The 19425-nt window shown below is 43.6% G+C and overlaps 1 protein-coding gene across 2 annotated transcripts in view; it reads left to right on the top strand.

Annotated features, from left to right (window-relative positions):
* Positions 1–19425, top strand: part of LOC126456854 (hexamerin-like) — a 69891-nt gene that overhangs the window by 9326 nt on the left and 41140 nt on the right. Inside the window, exon 10 of one of the 2 annotated variants that reach the window (XM_050092669.1) lies at positions 1138–1572. In XM_050092669.1, coding sequence (XP_049948626.1) covers positions 1138–1535 — 398 coding nt within the window. In that variant the 3' untranslated portion in view covers positions 1536–1572. Of the gene's footprint in view, positions 1–1137; positions 1653–19425 lie in introns of those variants that run through there. The other variant, XM_050092668.1, reaches the window with a different exon arrangement.

The raw sequence follows: 19425 nt of genomic DNA on the forward strand, positions 1-19425 counted from the left end.
CGCACATGTCAGCTTCGACGCATACTGTAATGATTATGTGGCATGTGACTCCATAATGTGCAAACAGAGGGATAACAGAGCACTGACATTATACAAGGTTTAACGGGTGTAAAGGTAGATATTTCCGTTGGTAACTGAGGTCGGCACCTGAACAATATTACATCAGTATTTACATCATTTGCTGACACGTAATTAAAGCTATTATTTAACTGCATGTTTTTAGGTTGGTTAGTACCTTCAATCACGTGTGTCAAGAGCAAGGTAGTAATGCTTATTTTCCCCTGGGCAGCAAGTCATGTGTTGAAGTGTGGATGCATTGGCACAAAACGTTTAGTCTATACTGACAGTTGAAGTCTACTTAGTGGGGCAGTTACGATCATGCATAAAACATCAGGTCGTAAAGTTTTTGATTTGTTTGTAGCAGGACTGTTCGACACAGAGAGAAAAAAAAATACACAGATTTGTGTATGTATTAAGCCGCTACACTTAAAAATACCTGCACTTATACGGGTTACACTCTGTATAATATATGAAAAGTTGTGTATGACACTATATATTATTTTTTGGAATGTAGGTTTGTGGTGGTATATTCATCTGTAGCATATCCTAAGGTCTTTGTAATGGTGTAAGGATACAGCTTGGTTGTGAGTTCATGAAAACAAATTCTTCGAGGAACTTACCTAGTGTACTGTAGCGTGGCCAAAGATCTAGGTTGGGGTGAAAAGTGACATTTTTGGTTCTTAGATGTCAAAATTAAACAGAATGCTTCAGCTAGTCCCACTTTCTTCCCTAAATACCGAGAAAAAAAAACGAAAAGTTTGGTCCTAACGTCATTACATTCTGCAGCAATGGGCATCCAGTCCAGTTTCCTGCCCAGTGGGGCCAGTACATTAAAATTTACTCTTAGACGATACATATTCTTGACCGGATCCCTATGCGAAGAGACCTGTGGTCGATTCCTGGCTGCCTAGGAGATTTCTCTGATCAGGGTCCATTGTCCATATATTCATATCCTAGTAACTGACATTTCGTTATTGAGATGGCTGAATAGTTCCCTCCCCAAAGCCAATAACATGAAGCTTGCCCTATTAGAATCAGTTGATAACTGGTGCTGACAGTACCCTTCGCCTTTTGCAGTGTCCGTTGGTGAGAACGACATCAAGCGCAGCTCCCGAGACTTCTCGCTGTACGGCAAGGAGGCGCCGAGCTACTCTGACCTGCACCAGTCGACCCTCGCCGCCATTAAGGGCGAGAACAAGTTCTTCCTGGACGAGTTCCGCTCGCACTTCGGCTTCCCCCAGCGACTGGCGCTGCCCCGCGGGACCCGCAGTGGTCTGCCGCTCAGCGTCTTCGCCATCGTCACCCCTGCCGTCTCGCAGGAGAAGCACCCCATCCTGGAGCACGGCGACAACCACCCCGCCGGATTCCCGTTCGACAGGCGCGTCGTCGAGTTCGAGTTCGACGTGCCCAACGCGCACTTCGACGAGACGTTCGTCGTGCACCGCCGCGAGGAGGACATCAACACCACCGCCTGAACTGGCAGAGTTCCTCGAGCATCTCCATCAGACTGACCTACTTGCTCATCGACTATCACTCGCTCTTTTACATGCCTTTTTTACTTTTTCGCAAAAAATAAAAATTTTAACCTAAAACACTGTGTCTATGCTCTTTTACGTTCTCACTCAATTACCAACGACAAGAAGAATGTACTGTGTGATAACTGTAAGTTGGCCAATTGGATGAATGGACGGAGGGCAACAGAGGATGTACACCCAGAACCAATGTTGGGTGAAAAGCCGTGGCTATCGCCTGCAGGATAGGACGTTAACCAGTGGTTTATGCGTCCACGAGACCCGAAATCATGCACAGAGCTCAAAATCGCTAGACATTTTTCGTAATTAAAACTGACATCGTCTTACATATAATCATGTAAATTAATATACTCATCACAAGAAAATAAAGCCGTATCAAATGGAGTGGAGTACAGAACTGTTATACAACAGACAGAAATGGGTACCTCACGCAAAAGTGTTGGTAGGATAACGGCCGCTACATCCGAAGACAAATTGACTATCAGCCGATTCAGGTGCATGTTGCCGATCGGCCGAGAGTTAACAAGCTATATAGAAGGAAATATCTCTCATTTAATCTAGTCAATAATCACAGGAAAAGCCATCTAAAAGCCTCCCCTGTGGCATCCACCTACCTACAGCTGCTTTCATAACCTCACTAAATACTACGGACAGACACTTGCGTAAGTTTTTTTTCTTGTCTATAGCTCAAATTAGAGTCATATTCGCTGTTGGGAAGGTATCCAAAAACCTCTCAATTAATACAAAGCAAGAGATTCAGAATTCGTACCCCTTCGAAGAAAAATTACAAAAATGCTAATTATCTACTCTCTCTACAAATTTTCTGAATATCTAGATTCAAGGACTGAAAAGCCCTGCTAGGTCAAGAGCAAGTATCAGTCTTCGTTGTAAATCTGCGTGATGATAATGTGCTGCATATAGGACTCATTATTCACAGTGTAGGTAAATTTTTTCTGTGCAGAATACCTACATAAGTAAATTTTAAACTAATAATAGGAGACAAAAAGCAGCTATCTACTATAACTGAGAACACAGCAGATATCTTTGTGATTGGCTTGATAAAAGTCATCTGGTGTATGATTGAATAGCACCGGGGAACAGAGTGACGCTTTATTATTAGCACAATACAGATCCCCGGGCGAGGTGGCGCAGTTGGTAGCACATTGGACTCACATTCGGCAGGACGACGGTTCAAACCCGAGTTTGGACATCCTGCTTTAGGTTTTCCATGATTTCCCTAAGTTGCTTGAGGCAAATGCCAGGATGGTTCCTTTGAAGTGGTATGGACGACTCCCTTGCCCATCCTTCCCTACTCTGATAGGACAAATGACTCCACTGTTTCGTCCGCTCCACCCAAATCAACCAACCAACCATTCGGTCTCACCGGCAGTACCACTGTCGCCCAATATGACAATACAGATTACGTATCTATGATTCCATTTCCTGTCATCAACGCATAATTTTACTAGTCTGATGGAAAACCTGTTAGGAATCTCTAGCTACTACCTATCAAAAACAAAGCGCATTACTCTACTCTGCGGCAGATCATAACACATTTCCATCTCATTCTCACCACTCCTCAGCTAGCTTGGAACACCCCTCCTCGCTCGCATCACCACGGCACGTTGCTTTCCATACCCACCTCTCTATATCTCACAGCAAGGAGTTACCCATCCTCGAAAACTCCAACCTGCTGCCACATATGTATCAACATATCCCACACCAGGCAATCAAGGCTAATCTAACCTACGCATCCCTTCCCAGCTGAAGGCTCCAATTCCTGGCACCCTACTCACTTAGCGATGTCCTCGTCCTGTTTCCTCCTAGCCCCATACACACTCTTCGTATATAATATTCGTTTCAATATTGTTCTACGGATATCACAAATCCTATATTACCATTCATTACAGAACACATATTGTTATCTTCATATTCAGTATCTTATCATCAGTATCTTATCATCAGCGTCTCATCAAATGCACTGAACAGGTATGTGTGAATGACATAAGAGCTGTTGTTGGTACGACTGCTGCGATGGCGCCACCAATAAGGGTAAACCAATTCAATGTGTCTGGGAAGTGGAGAACAGAGCTATCTTTGGCACAGTAGGTCATGGTAAAACAATGTCCTTTATTCAGTGCTTTAATTTTAGTTTGGAAAGGGCACCATTTTCGATTTCTACCACACAATGTCCTCAGAGTGCACATGGCACCAGACGTCATCCAGAACTTCATCCAGCTAAGCCAGTGTGGCGGCGGTGCAAACGGCGGCGTGAATTCCGGAGTCAATGAGATTTGAAGACAAACGCATGGCACAATCGACTTCGGTCTGAAACAGAGGTCTGAATAAGTGATATGATCTACAGAACGTCTTTAAGTTCGTTCTCCCTCCGACTATCAGCAACACTTGCCGAAAACCTTCTTAATACACACCAAATAACAATTTACAGTCAACAAACAGTTTATGGATTGGATGAGCAATATAATGACTGACTTCAGTTAATTGAGCACCTAAAAGGAAGTAAATTTCCGACATGAATAAATATTGAAAGACATGGCAAACAACACACTTCATGTCCATATCATACATGATGTATATATGCAGACCGAAGAGATGAATGAAAATTTGTACCAAGGCCAGGATTTAAACCTGGGTCTCCTACTCACTATGTCAGTGGGCTGGTTCTGTGTTGGTAGCAGTGTGTAGCACTTTGCTTTGGATCTCTGACTGCGATTTTTTTTAGTAAGATACTCTGTGGCTGTTTGGACTCGTTGTTGGAAGCTAATCGCCAGTAGTGTTGGGCAGTTCGAAGTTAGTCGCCAGCAGTGATGGAAGTACTGTTGGGCAGTTGGAGGTGAACAGCCAGCAGCGATGGATGTCAGATGTGAGAAGTTACATTGATGAAGGGTAGAGGTCTGAAGCGTTAACGTAGGCTAACGATCTGGAAGTATCTGACTTGGCGATTGTATATTAGTCATGATTATATAGCATCGTATTGGGTGTGAATCAAGATTTATTTTCCTGTTTCAATTGGATGAGACATTATTGAGGTAAAAAATATACATTATTTGGTTAGCAACAAAATCTTTCCTTTCCTAACCATATGCCTATTAGAAGTTAGTGACTTTAGTAGTTAGAATCTTTGGTATTTCTTCTTTATTCGTGTCAGAGGTGCACTAAAATGAACACATATACAATACATACAAAGAAAATTATACAGCTTTCACCCAGAACTGGGCAACTTTGGTAGCATTGGGTGCTGCAGACGTTGAGTCCTTCATGCTACAGCTGGTAGGCCAAGAGTTACATTTGAAGAGATGCTGGGTTGTCTGCAATTCACCGGATTCGCACAGTGTTGTGTGAGCATTTGCCAGTTGGAAGTTCCATTTAAGGAAACTGTCCCTCTATCTTGCGACTTCGGTCCGTAGTCTGTTCAAGGACTTCCAGATGACCCACCTTTCCATGTGTCCAGGCGGCAGGGATTCTCGTGGTGCCATCCAGTTTGACAAGTGTTGGCATCTTTCTTTCCACTTGTTGAGTCGGGTAGCCGTAGCTGATCCTTCTAAGGGGTGTGACGTTGTTAGGAAACTCTTCCTGGACTTCAGTCTTGGCTTAGCAGATTATGTCCAAAGAGTGGATGTGAGGTCACCGTGTTTGATTTATGCGTCTCGATGTTAGCGCCGACCTCTCTTCTGATGTCACATGGAGCAATCGCAGAGAGACAATGAACTTTGTCCATGGGGGTTGGCCTTAGGCAGCCTGTAACAATCCTACAGCTGTCATTTAAGGCTACATCGACCTGCTTTGCATGTACTGAATTGTACCACACTGCGCTAGCATACTCTCCTGCAGAATAGCATTAGGCAAGAGCTGTTGTTCTTAATGTTTGTGGATGTGTACTCCAGTTTGATCCCGCCAGTTTACGAAGAAGGCAGTTTCTGGAGGATACTTTCTGCTTCAGCTTCAGACAATGTTCCTTGTAGATCAGTTCACGTAATGAAAGTTTTGTGAGACAAGCGATTAATGAAATGTATAGGTCAGTGTTAGGATTTAATTTTAGTCAGGGACATTCTTTTGAATTAATTATTTGAAGTCAGGTTATCTTTTTTGAGCAGTCAGATTGCGTTGCGCTAGGATATTGTGGGTCTCAGTCATTCAGCAATTAAAGTACAGATTAACACATTTAAATAAAGAATTTTCATCTGTCGACCCTTAGCCGTGTATACCTCACTGGAATCTTCTGATTTTTCTGGTAGTTTGAATAATTAGTGCATGATTAGAAATTATTGTTACTGCTAGTGTCTAATTGTAAAGAGAATTTCCTTTGCAGTTGTAGTTCTTCTTTGTTGTTTAACACTGTAGTGAGCATGTTGTGGAATGAATGTGGAGTTGCACCAAGTATTTCGTCGCCGCATTTGCAATTAATCAGCTATTTTTTTCAGTGCTATTTTTAATTTGGCTTTCATTTTTGATTTTTTATTTTTTATTTATTTATTTATTTATTTTTTTTTTGCTTTTCAAATTGTGTTTTTCTGTATTATCGTGTGAAATTCTGTGATAATCATGGCATCTGAAAAGCGCAACACTAGGCTCCAAGGTAAATTGAGAAATGACAGTGAAAACGAGAGTAGCGTGTTAGCACCACCTAGGAATGAAGTGATAAATGTCCAAAATAACTTGGTAATTGAGCATAGGGAGATGGACCAGGCAGTAAATAACGGTGTAGATAGAGAAACAGTTAGGCCGTGTCCTACGTAAGCGACAGAAGCGACCGACAGCGCGCGATAGCTTCAGGCGACAAAACACAACCGCAGGTATAGTTACGTAAATGTCCTACATGAGCGACATCTATGTCGCTGCCTGTCTCCCGTTGCAACTGGCGACGTTTGAATTCAAACGTGTTTGCATCTTGTAGCATGCGCGACACAGAGCGACAGCCACGTGTCTGCTCGGTAAAGCAATGGAACGGATGCGATGGCAGCTATGAAATACTTATCATCCAATTTTAAGAAAAGAGTTCGGTAAAAAAAAGAATGATTCTTCCGCATCTTATACCTTGATATTTTAAACGAGAAAGGTCTGAATTTATTTTCCTTATTCGACTTAGTTACTGTGCTGCACGAAATGGAGTACATGGCTGCACGAAATTATTAAGAATTTGGAGAGGTAAAATCACTTTTGTAGACTTTCTATATACTAGATTTAAGGCCATACATTATTGCGTATCAAATGTAACCAATATATCTGTTGTGGGTTGGCAGGAGAGCCAACATCGTGCTATTAGAGGAAGCCGAAAGGCACGCGTTTTAGCTCACGCAGGCTGGCGTGAGGTCTGGAACAGGTCAAGGAAATTAGAATTTAGAAATAACGGATGTAGCTTGTGGAATACTTAACTTTAATCCATAAATGATGAGCGTCGCTTTTGACTGTACATTATTCACAATATCAATAGTAACTGAACATGGCGCCTTGCTAGGTCGTAGCAAATGACGTAGCTGAAGGCTATGCTAACTATCGTCTCGGCAAATGAGAGCGTATTTTGTCAGTGAACCATCGCTAGCAATGTCGGTTGTACAACTGGAGCGAGTGCTAGGAAGTCTCTCTGGACCTGCCGTGTGGCGGCGCTCGGTCTGCAATCACTGCTAGTGGCGACACGCGGGTCCGACGTATATAACGGACCGCGGCCGATTTAAAGGCTACCACCTAGCAAGTGTGGTGTCTGGCGGTGGCACCACATTCCTCCCCCGCAAATCGGCGGACGGTTGTGGCATAAGGCTTCCGCCCGCCGTGGGGAGGACCCCATGTTGACGTATAAACGAGGTGGAGAGCCTAACAACAGGCGAGGCTGTGCCACCCGGCCCCTGCCATTCGGACCGCGGGGAGCTAGGAAACGCCTGAAAACCCACTCCAGGGTGCACGCCAACATGCGGTGTATGCGCCCGCAGAGAGACAGGAGGGCCCGAAGGGTGGACCTCCATCGGGCCGGGGCACTCGACGGGCGAAGACGACATATGGTCGGGAGCGGTCAAGAGTTCCATGTCGGAGGACAACTGGTCATGGGAAACGATCGGCGGCGCGTGACCCAGGGAGGCGCCCGGCCGTTGCAGCGACGCGTCCACTGCGGGCATCGCCGGCGGGAGAACAGGCGGCGGGGGCGGCGGCGGCGGCGGCGCGTCGCCATGGGGCAAAATGGAAGGCAGCATCGGTAACACGTGGGGCCGAGGCGAGCCGGTAGATGGGTCCCCAGGGCGCTGACCGGACAGCACCGTCGCTGAAAGCAGACGAGGAGCGGCAGATCCTGTGGGACGACAGAGGCGCAGCTGATTGAGATGCCGACGCACCTCACCTGAGTCCCCCAAAACCAGATACATAGCGCGGCCAAGGCAGCGAAGAATGCGCCCTTCGAGCCAACGCCGTGAACCTCGATAGTGGCGGTAGTAGACAACGTCGCCTGGGGCAAAAGCAGGTGGCTGCCGCTGCACAGGAACCTGATGCGGCGGATGTAGCAAAGACATCAAGGTTCGATGAGGGCGACCGTGGAGCAACTCAGCCGACGAGCGACCATCTCGGGGCTGAGAGCGATATGAGGACAAAAAAGAGCAATAACGCGTCCTCCCGAGATTGCAACTCTTTCAGCTTCAACATCTGTGACTTGAAAGTCCTGACCAATCGTTCAGCGGCACCTTTTGACTGTGGCGAAAACAGCGTGGACGTCAGATGTTGAATACCATTGGCCTTGCAGTATGACTGAAATTCTGCAGACATGAATTGTGGGCCATTGTCGGAAAAAATAGTCTGTGGAAGACCTTCGATGCAAAAGATAGCAGATAACGCTTGGGTGGCGGCAGATGACGTCGTTGAAGAGATCCGGACAACAAAAGGAAAACTACTGAATGAATCTACCACAACCAACCATCGAGCATTCCTGAATGGACCAGCAAAATCGTTGTGTAAGCGTTGCCAAGGGGAAGTGGCTTTTGGCCATGCAAAGAATTTCTGTGGTGGTGCTGATTGTTGTTCTTCACACACCATGCAAGAAGAGCACATTTTCGCAATCGCGGCATCGATTCCGAACCCAGTATAGTAATGACGAGCAAGTTGTTTCGTTCTCACTATACCCCAATGTCCTTGGTGGAGAAGCTGTAACACAGAGGACTGTAACGAACGTGGGACCACGACCCTGGACTGATCATCATCTGAACGCAACAGCATAACACCACGTCGTACAAAAAGTCTCTCCTGGTGAGCAAAAAATCGGCGAACCAACGGATCCCCGATCCGTGACTTTGACAAGGGCCATTGCGTAGCAACAAAACGCAGAACGGTAGTAAGGACAGGGTCGCCAGCTATGGCTGTAGCTACCCGACGAAAATCAATCGGAAACGATTCGACCACGTCATCGGTTTCCGAATCAATGAACATGCAAGCAAGTTCGGAGGAATCGAATGCTCTATCCTCTGCAACAGGCAAACGGGACAACGCATCGGCGTTTCCGTGCTTAGCAATGGACCGATACAAGATGTCGTAGCAGTGCTGCGAGAGGAAAATAGACCAGTGAATGAAGTTCTGCGCTGTACGTGGAGGAACAGGCTTGGTTGGATGAAAAAGCGATGTCAAAGGTTTGTGGTCTGTGATGATGGTAGAGTGACGACCATACAAGAAATCATGAAACTCTGTAACACCAAATACGAGAGCCAATGCTTCTTTCTCGATCTGTGAATAATTTCTCTGCGCAGACGAGAGAAATTTGGACGCAAAGGCAATAGGGCGATCGTGCGATTCATCTTTGTGCGCAATCCGATCCCGAAATCCGATGCATCGACCATCAACAAAAGGGCTACTGGGGATCGAATGGCGTAAGGCAAGTATTGGAAAGCAACGCCGATTTCAACTGGCGAAAGGCGCGTTCGCATTCTGTCGTCCAGACGAACGGAACACCTTTACGGCGTAAGCGATGAAGCGGAGCTGCAATGGAAGAGGCCTGTGTAACATAGCGATGATAATAGTTAATTTTTCCCAGCACACTCTGTAGCTGCTTCAAATTCTGCGGCGAAGGCAAGTCTTGTATGGCACGGAGGTGCTCAGGACTGGGATGTATGTCTTGGGCATTGAGTACATGTCCAGGTAGGGTAAGACACGAGCAAAAAACAGACATTTGTCCTTCCACAGGCGAAGACCATTTTGTCGCAAGACCTGAAATAATGTTCTGAGATTGGCTAAATGTTCTTCTTCCATTTTTCCGGAGATCACAATATCGTCCAGATAGTTTGCTGCAGTAGAGACCAGCGCACAAACAGTTTGTAGATATTGCTGAAACAATGCAGGGGCAGATGCACACCCGAATGGCAGTCGTTTGAATCGATGCAAACCAAGATGCGTGGTAACCACCAAAACTCGTTGGGATTCTTCGTCCACCGGTATTTGCAAGTACGCATCTGCTAGGTCCAACTTCGAAAAATATTTACCCAGGCACAGTTTGTCAAAAAGATCTTCTGGGCGGGGTAAAGGAAAAGTTGAAATCACTAGCTGTGGATTCACTGTTGCCTTGAAGTCCACACAAAGTCTCAATTTTCTGGAAGGTTTTGGCATAATTACTAAGGGTGATGCCCAGAGGGAAGTCTGCACACGTTCAACTACACCTTGTGATTCCAAATCGTGTAATGTTTTTTCGATCTCATCACGCAATGCGTGGGGAACATTGGTCGCTCTGAAAAATTTCGGTTGTGCCTTTACTTTCAGTTCCAAATGTGCTTTATAGTTCTTAGCACAACCGAGGCCCGGTGCAAAAATGTCTGCAAATTCTTCACATAGACGAGAAACACTGTCTGAAGGCACAGTCTGGTTCACTGATAGGACCTGATTTACTATAGACAAGTTAAACAACTGAAATAAATCGAAACCAAACAAGTTCGCTGCAGAAGAAGAACGAAGGACGTAAAATGACATAAGTTTTGTTTGTCCCTTGTATGTTGCAAGAAGGCTGCACTGTCCTAACACAGGGATCTTGTGACCTGAATAGGTAGTTAACTTAACAGTTGCGGCATGCAACGGAGGTGTGCCCAGCACTTTGTAAGAGTCTTGATTGATCAGTGAAACTGCAGCCCCGGTATCGAGCTGGAATGGTGTCACTTTGCCGTTATTGTCCAAGTCCACAAAAAGTTTATTGCCCTGCTGACGACAAGAGCGATGTCAACGCACACTATTTTTGGGACGAATACAGTCACTGTTAGAGAGAGTGGCACTGGGTGGAGCGGAATGAACTATATGAATTTCCATGGGCGAAGTTTCGCGAGCCTCAGTATCCTTGGTTTGATTCCGATTCCGGCGCGAAGCAAAGGGCCTGGAATGGTTTTGAGCTTCCGATCTGAGCTTTTTCTGACAAACACTTTGAACATGTCCTTTTTTATTACAGTAAAAGCAAATAGCTTGGCGTGACGGGCAATTTTCACGCGAATGTCTAGTAGCACACCGCGGGCATGATTTTAGCACTGCATTTGGTTGCCGGCGCGCTACACGTGGCTGAGAGCCTGGCGGCAGCGGCGCGGCCGGGCGCGAGGACTGTTTACTGTCCCGTGCAGCTCGCCCGGAGGGCCGGTTAACCTGACACACGGCTGACGAAGTTGCAAACGATTCCTGAGCAAAGTCAAGTGTGTCCTGCCGATCCAATATGTCCATCACTTGTTGAAGGGAGGGATTGACTAGTTTCAAAATCTGTTCCCATATACAAACATCAGAAACGTTCTGTGCCGTTGCATCACATACCATGGTATCTGAATAAGGGAGTCCACATTGACACTCAAAAGCACAATCACTAGTAAGGCCTTGCAAGGTTACAACCCACTCGCGATTAGTCTGACCTGCTGTACGTTTTGCATGAAAGAAGGTATACCTTTTTGCAACTACATTGACTGATTCTTTGAAATATGCAACTAATGCAGACAAAATTTCTTCGTAGGACAGAGTTGCTACGTCGCGTCGGGGAAATAATTTGACTATCACACGGTACGTGGTCACCCCAACGGATGATAACAAAAAAGGCTGCCGCTTGTTACCTTGAATTCTGTAGGCAGGAGATGGAATCCAAATTGGCATGACCACTCCGTCCAGCTTTCCAGTGCAGCATCAAAAGGACGAAAAGTTGGTGCAACTGCGTGTTGTGGCTGCGTTAGCGGTGGGGCGACGGCCGCCGCATCGTTTTGCAGTGCATGTTGACCCTGGACAAGCTGTCCAAGGGCATCCAGTAAGGCCTGCGTCTACTGATTCTGTAAGCGATAAAATTCGGACAGTACATCTGGAGAGGTTGGCGAAGCTATTACACAAGTAAATCAGGGCAGTATAGTTACGAACGCCGTATTGTCTCGTCGCCAATGTTGTGGGTTGGCAGGAGAGCCAACACCGTGTTATTAGAGGAAGCCGAAAGGCACGCGTTTTAGCTCACGCAGGCTGGCGTGAGGTCTGGAACAGGTCAAGGAAATTAGAATTTAAAAAAAAATGGACGTAGCTGGTGGAATACTTAACTTTAATCCATAAATGATGAGCGTCGCTCTTGACTGTACATTATTCACAATATCAATAGTAACTGAACATGGCGCCTTGCTAGGTCGTAGCAAATGACGTAGCTGACGGCTATGCTAACCATCGCCTCGGCAAATGAGAGCGTATTTTGTCAGTGAATCATCGCTAGCAATGTCGGTTGTAGAACTGGGGCGAGTGCTAGGAAGTCTCTCTAGACCTGCCGTGTGGCGGCGCTCGGTCTGCAATCACTGCTAGTGGCGACACGCGGGTCCGGCGTATACAAACGGACCGCGGCCGATTTAAAGGCTACCACCTAGCAAGTTTGGTGTCTGGCGGTGACACCACAATATCTAAATTGTATTTAAAGTTGACATCGGAATGTATCTCTTTTCATTCTTGAGATATTAGTTGTTATATCCGCGGACGGATCGCTCGCGGTGCGCCCGAACATTTCCTGCGCTTCGGGAATCAAGTGGTCATAAATACCGTCGTATCTCATAACCGATTCAATACATCGAAACGACGATTTTTGGTAATGATAGCACGCAGAATGGACTTTTTGTTGTATGATTAATACTTGATACGTTTTTGTAAACGAGTGAGCAGTGCGATAACAAACTTCCTGTAAATTACACCATGAGGTTTTCTCCGAATTTGCAAAGCTAAACAGGGGGAGAGAAACAGATGAACGGGGTACAAAATGACAAGCGTGAGGTCTGGTTTCGCATTAAAATATTTAACTGCTTGAAAGTAATCGGGGTAATTAAGATAACTTAATTAATGAGTTGAGGAAAAACTGAAATAATTCACGAAAAGATGCTGCCAAGCTATGTAAATGAAGGGTCAAAAATTTCATCTGTTCAAGGCCTAGCTGTTTTGCCCACAAAAAGATACATTGGTGCGGTATTTAAAAGTCAAGAAGGCTTCCTTCGAATCATGTACGTTAGGAAGGCAAACGAGAAGCCTGTAAGATAATGCTTTTTGAACAAAACTTGAAAATAAAAAATCAAATAACTCAGTCAAATATTTTATAAAATGATTTGTGTAAAAGAGATAAGTAGATGAGAGAAACGTTCTACGGGCCTTTGAATGATGCTCGAAATCATGAATAGAAATTGAAGGGCACCTAACGTTTCCCTAATATTTTTTATTTCACACTTTGAGACAAATCATTACACAAAACGTTTGATTGTTTTTTCAAAAATTTTGTATGCTTTACTTTTACAGACTATGTAGATTAATTGAAACGCTTGGCCTCAACACTGACTGCTGATGAATTACGTTCGCATCATGAAATATCTGTAAAATTTCATGGTTTATTGTATTTTATTAGGAATTCAATATGTGGGATGTACTGGGGTAGGTATGTATGGACTTAAAGGTCAAGTTCTTTGGCAAGGCCTTAAAAATACACATAGCGATGCCGTGTAAATAAAATTTAGTGTACAGAATTGCAACTGAGTCAGTTAAGCTACAAGAAGAATTAGTAATAGAACACACGACATTCTCACAGAACTCATTCACGAGACGCTAACGCTACCTATACACCACAGGCATCTGTTATATCCTTGTGTCAACCAGCGTATTTACGTATGTATTTAGGGTAGTTAGTCCTGTAGTCAGTCATCATCCGCATTTACTGGCTGTTGAAAGTTCTTGGTCATGTAAAAACCATTCGTAATTAATTTAGTGATGAGATAGTCGAATGCTCCTCTGCATATTCACATTATTCGAAGAATTTGTATGGTGATCTTCGTAGTTTATGATATTTATGGAATTCTCCATGGAGATTCCTCCCTTCGTAAATTTCATGCACAACATTCCTTTTCGCTTTATTTTGTTTAGTAAACCTGGTTTTCTACCTTTACAATCCAGCTACAATATCCTACAGTTCAGGGGCGCCGTTTTATAGAAACAGCTGGTTGGCTCAAAGCAGCGATCTTGAAGTGCGACGTGGTCGCTCGCACGCGGGACACCGAAGGTTTTTTCCCGATGTTGCAGCTTGTCGCTAGAGTGTCGCGTATCCAGAAGTCGCTCGCTGTCGGTCGCTTCTGTCACTCACGTAGGACACGGTCTTATAAGTAGGCTCTTTAGGTTTTTATGTTGGTAACGCCACGTAGCGCTCTGTATGAAAATCACTGACTGTGCTGTGTGCAATCTGTGGATGCTTGGCATTGTTGGAATATTCACTATTGTAGTGTAGGGCAGTTGGATGTGAACAGCGCGTAGCATTGCGCAGTTGGAGATGAGCCGCCAGCAGTGGTGGGTGCGGGGAGAGAGATGGGAAAGTTTTGAGAGCGGACGATCTGGACGTGTGTCCGTCAGAGAAACGAAATTTGTAACACTGGATGTCATGATTATGACTTTTGATCACTATTAAGGTAAATACATTGTTTGTTCTCTACCAATATCTTTCATTTGCTAACTATGCCTATCAGTAGTTAGTGCCTTCAGTAGTTAGAATCTTTTATTTAGCTGGCAGTATTCGCACTCGCTGTATTGCAGTAGTTCGAGTAACGAAGGTTTTCGTAAGGTAAGTGATTCATGAAAGGTATAGGTTATTGTTAGTCAGGGCCATTATTTTGTAGGGATTGTTGAACGTCAGATTGTGTTGCGCTAAAAATATTGTGTGTCAGTTTAGTGTTGATCAGAATAAGTAAAGAGAGAAATGTCTGAGTACGTTCAGTTATGCTCAGCTGTTTGAAAATCAAATAACGCAAGAGGTTTTACCGGCAAAATCTTTCTTAATTTTTCTAAGGGGATGTTTCATATGTCAACCCTTAGCCGAGGATGCCTCACTGGAATCTTCTGATTTTTTCTTGTAGTTCATGTAATTAATTATTGTTTATTACTAGCGCGTAATTGTAGAGAGAATCTCCTTTGTGGTTATAGGTTTTCATTGTTGTACACTAAAACAGTTGTGGCATGCATGTAGATTTGCACCAAGTATTTCGCAGCTGCGCTTGCAATTAATTAGATATTATTTTCAGTGCTATGATAATGTGTTTTCTTATTTTGTTCCTCAAATTGTGCTTTTCTGTGTTATTGTGTGAAATATTGTGACAATTATGGCGTGTGAAAAACTTAATACTAGACTCCAAAGTAAACTGAGAAATGACAGTAAATACGAAAGTAGTGTGTTGGCGTCACCGTGTAATGAATTAACTAAGGTTCAACATAGTAACTTGGTAATTGTACATAGGGGAATAGACCAGACAATAAAATAGACAGTGAAACAACTAGTGAACAGGGTAGTATTGTCGACCGATCGGTCGGCAACAGCTAGCCCCAGGAACCCAAAATGACAGAACACAATTTTGCAAATACAGTAGATTCAGGTTTTGCGTCATTACCCGTTTCTCAATCAAGTCAAGACACATTTTGTGCTATTCAAAATGCGAATGTCGCCGGAGCAAATGGTTCAAATGGCTTTGAGCACTATGGGACTTAACTTCTGAGGTCATCAGTCCCCTAGAACTTAGAACTACTTAAACCTAACTAACCTAAGGACATCACACACATGCATGCCCGGGACAGGATTCGATCGTAGCGGTCGCGTGGTTCCGGAATGAAGCGCCTAGAATCGCTCGGCCACACTGGCCGGCGCCGGAGCAAATGCACTGCCGAAAAGTACAGAGGAACATGTTTTAGGCACCAAAGCATTATTATTACAATTAATGCAACAAATGGGACAACAGCATCAAAAGTTAGACACAATGGAACAAAATCAGAGGCAAACAAAGCAACAGTTAGAAACGATGGAACAAAATCAGAGAAAACATAGCAACAGCTACAAAATTTGGACTGAATAGAACAAACGCTTGAATAAACACGTGAAGATTTAACTGCAGAGTTACTTAAAATCGAATATAAATGTCAAAAAGTCTGAAATGACGTAAAAACACAAATTTGTGAGCATTTCCAACCTATTTTTTTGCATCATGATAATGCATTACAGAATCACGAATCAGCCATAAAAGAACTGCAAACTATTGTTCATGATTTCAACACAAATGGACACTCTGAAACTTGGTTCAGAAAAGCACACTAAGGAAATCAGTTCACTATCGGACAAAGTTGCCCAACTTTCGGATCAGTTCACCAACTTATATACAATGGTAAATGTTGAGTTGAATGACACAAGACCCGTAGCCTTCACTGACACAGAAGAGTATGAACAAATTAAGAAATTTAAACAAAATCAAAATCAAATTAATACGCAACACAAAAGAGAAATCCGGGAAGTACAGGATCAGTTGGCACAAGTAACACAGGAATTACATATTTCAGATGACACTACCGCTCCAATACGGGAAGAGGGACATAGAAATACGGAAAAGCCACAAAAAAACACAGGGCCTATCGGAAATCATGATAGAAATCGGCATGGTACACCAAATTTTGAGACGGAACCGCCGACACGACGTAACAATGACCGATATGCGACTCGCCATCATGATGACTTTCACTACAAGCTATTTATTACTACACGTAAATGCAAAACATTTAAGAATTTCGGCAACGACATTAATCCATAAACATGGCTTCACCGATTCTCTCATTTTTTTCCTCCCAACTGGTCATTGGAGCACAGATTAGAATTTATGTGTGGCTAATTACAGAATGAACTAGCTGTAAGAATACGATCGGTGATTCACGATTATCACAGTAAAGGAGAATTTTATCATGCATTCCTCTCAGCATATTGGTCTCAAGATCGTGTAAAACATAGCATCATAATGATGAAACATTTCGAACTATCTGAATTTTCCAGTCTAGTCAAATATTTTGAGCACATGTTGCTTAAGAATAAATATCTGTCAAACCCATACAGCCCCTCAGAACTTATTCGCATTTGCTTAATCAAATTGCCTGAACATTAATGACATATTATTTTGGCAGGACGTTGCAAAAACAACATCGAAGCTTTTCAGGGACTGTTATAAGAATTGGAAATTGACACTTACAATTGCGGGACACGAAAACAGGAATATAATAATTACAGGTCACTTCCGTCACAACTCCGTGATGACTGAAATAACTGGACGCGAGAAGGCTATTCTTACAACGCAAATCGTGACCAAAACAGACACTACCCGTATGACAACCGGTGGCAAAGTAGTAATAATTACAGGGAAAGATCACCTCTCCGCTGTAATGACTATAACAGAGAGAATCATAGAAACAGACAATATGGGAACAAGAACTATTATTATCAAGGGAGACGAAACAATTTCATACACAACAGTCCAGCGCGCAGTTACGACTCAGGGAGAAGTTCTCCACCACGTGACTGACAAGAAATAAATTACAGAAACTACCGACATGACGACAGACGATATAACCTTAACAACAAACCAGAATTTAATCAGAACTGGCGGTATTCAAACAGGGCAGGGCCCTCTCGACAACCTAAGTTGTAGAGGTTAGATATCCAAATCCCAATAACAATGCTTGACAACAGATAGACAGTAGACAATGACTCACACCACTGGCAGCAACACAACGTACTTATGAAGCTGACGACACAGCTGCCGTGGCTATTAATTATGTAAAAATGGAAGACATTGGGGACATCTTACTCCGGGAACACGACCTAAAACAGAACAACATTGCATATCCCATAATTCACATTACAGTAAATGATGTAAAATTTACGGCATTCCTTGACTGGCAGTTCCATCACAGTAATTAGTGAAACAACCTTTAGCAAATGCAACAAATCGAACGGTTGCCGCACACTTCCGTTACGTAAGATTAAATTACAAGGTGCAATCTTTGGAAAAACTGTAGATGTACGCCAACAAACCAACTTAGAATTCTTTTGTCAAAACCACAGATTCACAGATTATTGTCAACAGAAGTTATATTGGGAATAGACTTCGTGAATGAATACAAAGCAATCTTAAATTCTCTCGATGCTGAAATAAGTTTAGAGAAAGAAGGTAAGTCAATAGCTTTGAAATTTTAAGATTGGCTCTCAAACCATTACGAGGAAATTAATCGGTTTTATCTCCTGTTAGACAACAGTTCGGAATTTTCGACGGAACTTGACACTAACAATCACTCTGCAAGTATTGACAGGGATTATATTGACGGCTTGTTTGATACTAATGAATTCATTCAGAATAAAATTCAAACAATTGAGAAATGTAATGACACTGATACGTAGCAGCTTTTTGAGGTCTTACAAGCACATTCCACAGTTTTTACTCACAAAACAGGAACAACCCAGGGATTTCAATAGCAATTTTGTGTTTGTGAACATACTAAATTTTGTGTTGGACCATACGTAATTCCGGCACATTATAGGGACCGTGTTAGAATAGAAATACAATCTACGCTTGACGAGGGAATTATTGAGCCTGCAGTAGGCTCATACAACAATCCATTACATGTTGTTGAGAAGAAAAATGGATCGATCAGGCTTGTCTTAGATTCGAGACGAATCAATAGTGTCATCATTCTTGAAACAAACAGGCCGCAAACGTTGGAAGAACTTCTTCAAAATTTTAATGGTGTAAAAGTGGTGTCTACTATTGATCTCAGATCCAGCTTTTATGAGATCGAACTTCATCCAGAATGTAGGAAATACACAGCTTTTCTTTGTTTCGGCGTTTGTTATCAATTTCGGAAACTTCCTTTTGGTTTGAACATTTCTTCGGCAGCATTCATTCGTGGGCTAAATTCCATATTACCTGGGTTCTTAAAACGTCACATCACCTTATATGTGGACGATATTCTAATAGCACAAGCCTCATGGGTGTGGTGTCACCGCCAGACACCACACTTGCTAGGTGGTAGGCTTTAAATCGGCCGCGGTCCGTTAGTATACGGCGGACCCGCGTGTCGCCACTGTCAGTGATAGCAGACCGAGCGCCACCACACGGCAGGTCTAGAGAGACGTACTAGCACTCGCCCCAGTTGTACAGCCGACGTTCATAGCAATGGTTCACTGACAACTACGCACTCATTTGCCGAGACGATAGTTAGCATAGCCTTCAGCTACATTTGCTACGATCTACCAAGGCGCCGTATTCAATTGATAATTAATATTATGAAGCATGTACCGTAACGAGAGATGTTCTACAATTGTGGATTAAAGTTAAGTATTATATCAACTACGTACTTTATTTGCAATTCTCAAGGTATTGTCCTGTTCCAGACCTCACGCCAGTCAGCGTGTAATTAAACGCGTGCATTTCGGCCTCCTCTAGAAAAACAGTGTTGGCTCTTCTGCCAACACTACAATGGGAACAACATAATCGCATCCTCAACAGTGTGTTACGTATTTTTGCAGAATCTGGAATTACAGTTA

The sequence above is a fragment of the Schistocerca serialis genome, chromosome 2, assembly GCF_023864345.2.
Source record: "Schistocerca serialis cubense isolate TAMUIC-IGC-003099 chromosome 2, iqSchSeri2.2, whole genome shotgun sequence".
NCBI classification, from domain to species: domain Eukaryota; kingdom Metazoa; phylum Arthropoda; class Insecta; order Orthoptera; family Acrididae; genus Schistocerca; species Schistocerca serialis.